Source organism: Triticum urartu, chromosome 7 (assembly GCF_003073215.2).
Source record: "Triticum urartu cultivar G1812 chromosome 7, Tu2.1, whole genome shotgun sequence".
NCBI classification, from domain to species: domain Eukaryota; kingdom Viridiplantae; phylum Streptophyta; class Magnoliopsida; order Poales; family Poaceae; genus Triticum; species Triticum urartu.
Window position 1 is genome coordinate 81,033,770 of NC_053028.1, and position 2,898 is coordinate 81,036,667.

The following is a 2,898-nucleotide window of genomic DNA, read 5'->3' on the forward strand; positions in this document are numbered from 1 at the left end:
GAAACGAGCCATTTTTGCATCACGTGAGGCTGGTTGGGCTGTATGCAGGCAACCAAACACGTCACTAATGTTTCACTATGTAATTGTGAAAGAAGAGTACATTTCAATTTTTTTCTTGAAGTTTCATCCTATCCTGATCAAGAAGAATGGACGACAAGCTAGTCACATGATTTTTCTCTCACGAGGACAAGAAGTCATCGCATCTGGTCAAGAGTGAGAGCTAGGCTCCACAGCTCAGATCGCCTGATCGACTACTCCACTAGATTACATTACACTTTGCGATGCCAGTCGATTATCACCACATCAGCCCCTATCCTGATCCTCCCAGTCCCGGATCAATCATGGCCAATTGGCCATGGCTGTACTATTTCTGCATGGCTGTCAGCTGAAGACCGATAGCGAAGGCCAATTATAGGTGGAAGGTGGAGCCGGACGCCATGCAAATATAGCGAGGTTGCAACAGCTAGCGCTGCATCGTCGCAACACATGGTCATGGCGTCGCGTCGTAGCGTGGCGCTGGGGCTCCTCTTCGGCCTCCTGTCCTGCTACGCGCCCGTTGTCCCTTCCGTGGCTTCCTCCGATGGCTTCCTCCAATGCATGTCGGCGGCCATGCCCAAGCAGCTCCTGCACACGCAGGACTCGCCTTCGTTCACGTCGGTCCTGGCGTCCTCCATCCGGAACGCCAAGTTCTCCACGCCTGCCACGGTGAGGCCGCTCTGCATCGTCACGCCGACGAACGCCTCCCACGTCCAGGCCGCCGTGGTGTGCGGCCGCCGGCACGACGTGCGCGTCCGCGTGCGCAGCGGCGGGCACGACTACGAGGGCCTCTCGTACCGGTCCGAGCGCCGCGAGGCGTTCGCCGTCGTCGACCTGGCCAACCTCCGCTCCGTGCGCGTCGACCGGGAGGCCGCCACCGCGTGGGTGGACTCCGGCGCGACGCTCGGGGAGCTGTTCTACGCCATCTCGCAGGCGAGCAAGCAGCTGGCGTTCCCGGCCGGCCTGTGCCCGACGATCGGCGTGGGCGGGCACCTCAGCGGCGGCGGGTTCGGCATGCTGCTGCGCAAGTACGGCCTCGCCGCCGACAACGTCCTGGACGCCACGCTCGTCGACGCCAACGGGGAGCTCGTGGACAAGCAGGCCATGGGGCCCGACGTGTTCTGGGCCATCCGCGGGGGCGGCGGCGGCGGGAGCTTCGGCATCGTGCTGTCGTGGAAGGTGAAGCTCGTGCCAGTCCCGCCGACGGTGACCATGTTCACCGTCCTAAAGTCCGTCGACGAGGGCGCGGTGCGCATGCTCACCAGATGGCAGCAGGTCGCTCCGGCTCTCCCCGAGGACATTTTCATCACGGTGCGCCTCCAAAAACAGGTGGCTCGCTTCCAGTCCATGTACCTGGGCACGTGCGACGCGCTGCTGCCGCTGATGGGGAGCCGCTTCCCGGAGCTCGGCGTGAACCGGACGCACTGCAAGGAGATGACATGGATCCAGTCCGTGCCCTTCATCTACCTGGGCCCCACCGCCGCCGTGGAGGACATCCTGAACCGGACCACCTCCAGCACCCCCTTCAGCAAGGCCACCTCCGACTACGTCCGGCAGGCCATCGCCGAGGACGTGTGGGCGGAGATCTTCGCCCGGATCGCCAAGCCGGAGGCCGGGCTGATGATCATGGACCCCTACGGCGCCAAGATGAGCAGCCTCCCGGAGACGGCGACGCCGTTCCCGCACCGCGGCGGCGTGCTGTACAACATCCAGTACATGAACTTCTGGTCCGCCGACACGGACGGGTCGGCGCAGACGAGGTGGCTCAAAGACATGTACGCGTTCATGGAGCCGCACGTGAGCAAGAACCCCAGGGCGGCGTACGTGAACTACAGGGACCTCGACCTCGGCCAGAATGTCGTCGTGGGCAACGTCACCAGTTACGAGGCCGGCAGGATTTGGGGCGAGAAGTACTACGGGGGTAACTTCCGGAGGCTCGCCATGGCCAAGGCCGTGGCGGATCCTGACGACTACTTCAGGAACGAGCAGAGCATCCCACCATTCAAGGAGTGACGAGGACGATGCCCGTCGTGCGATCAAACTACGTTTGGGGACAAATAGCGATCTTGGAGTTGAGATGGCAGGTGAATATTACATTGTGTTGGTGTTCAATGTATAGTTCCAAAATTTGTTTTCGAAAGTTGACAAAAGTTTGAATTCTGTTCGAATTGGGCTCCAATTCACGTTGGAAACTTTCCCTGGTATGTTGGGGTCAACCCTGTGTTGCATGCATATTGGCAGTGTTGCCCTTGTCATGTCCATGATACTCCTCGAGTATGTTGGAGTTAACCAAGTTCGCATGCAAGTGTTCATCATTGTTATATTCATGATGTGTTGGAGATATTTACCATTTTTTGAAACGAAAAGGCATAAGCTTTGCCCCATTCATTAATTAAGAGAGGACAACAGAGTTTGGCACACACATTCCTTATTATACTGATGTTACCCCATTTTTTGCGCCCGTCGTGACCCATTATTTTTGCCTCCCTCTTGATGGAGTTAAAGATGATCGAAGGGTGATATATTTGAGTCAATCATGAGTTATGCCCAAACATTTAGGGTGTGTTCATTGCGTTATCAGTTTATCATCTCTTCTTTGAATGCATTGTAGCTAGATTGGTTTGGAGGGGGGGTGTTAAGAAGATCTTCAATGTTGACGCTTGACATAGTGGATTTTGAAGTTCTTGCTAAACAATGGCATTTTTTAAGATAGCTGCATATACCTTTAACAAGAGTCTGTTACAAATATAGCACAAACGCAACAGTGTCGAGAACCCACGAGAGATAATAGGCATCCCAACACAAATGCAAAAAGACCCCCGAAGAAAAAGAAATCATGCACAGACAGCAGACATGGATTCA

At 56.2% G+C, this 2,898-nt stretch overlaps 1 protein-coding gene across 1 annotated transcript; it reads left to right on the top strand.

The window, feature by feature from the left end:
* The first annotated feature begins 377 nt into the window (after positions 1 to 377).
* Positions 378 to 2,379, top strand: LOC125524366 (berberine bridge enzyme-like Cyn d 4). Its single transcript, XM_048689425.1, has one exon. It carries the CDS (start codon positions 487 to 489, stop codon positions 2,047 to 2,049), a length of 1,563 nt encoding a protein of 520 aa, XP_048545382.1. The 5' UTR covers positions 378 to 486; the 3' UTR covers positions 2,050 to 2,379.
* The last annotated feature ends 519 nt before the right edge of the window (positions 2,380 to 2,898 follow it).

What these genes read in the sequence shown, in the direction of transcription:
- LOC125524366 (XM_048689425.1), top strand. Translation starts at nt 487, where the DNA reads ATGGTCATGGCGTCGCGTCGTAGCGTGGCGCTGGGGCTCCTCTTCGGC.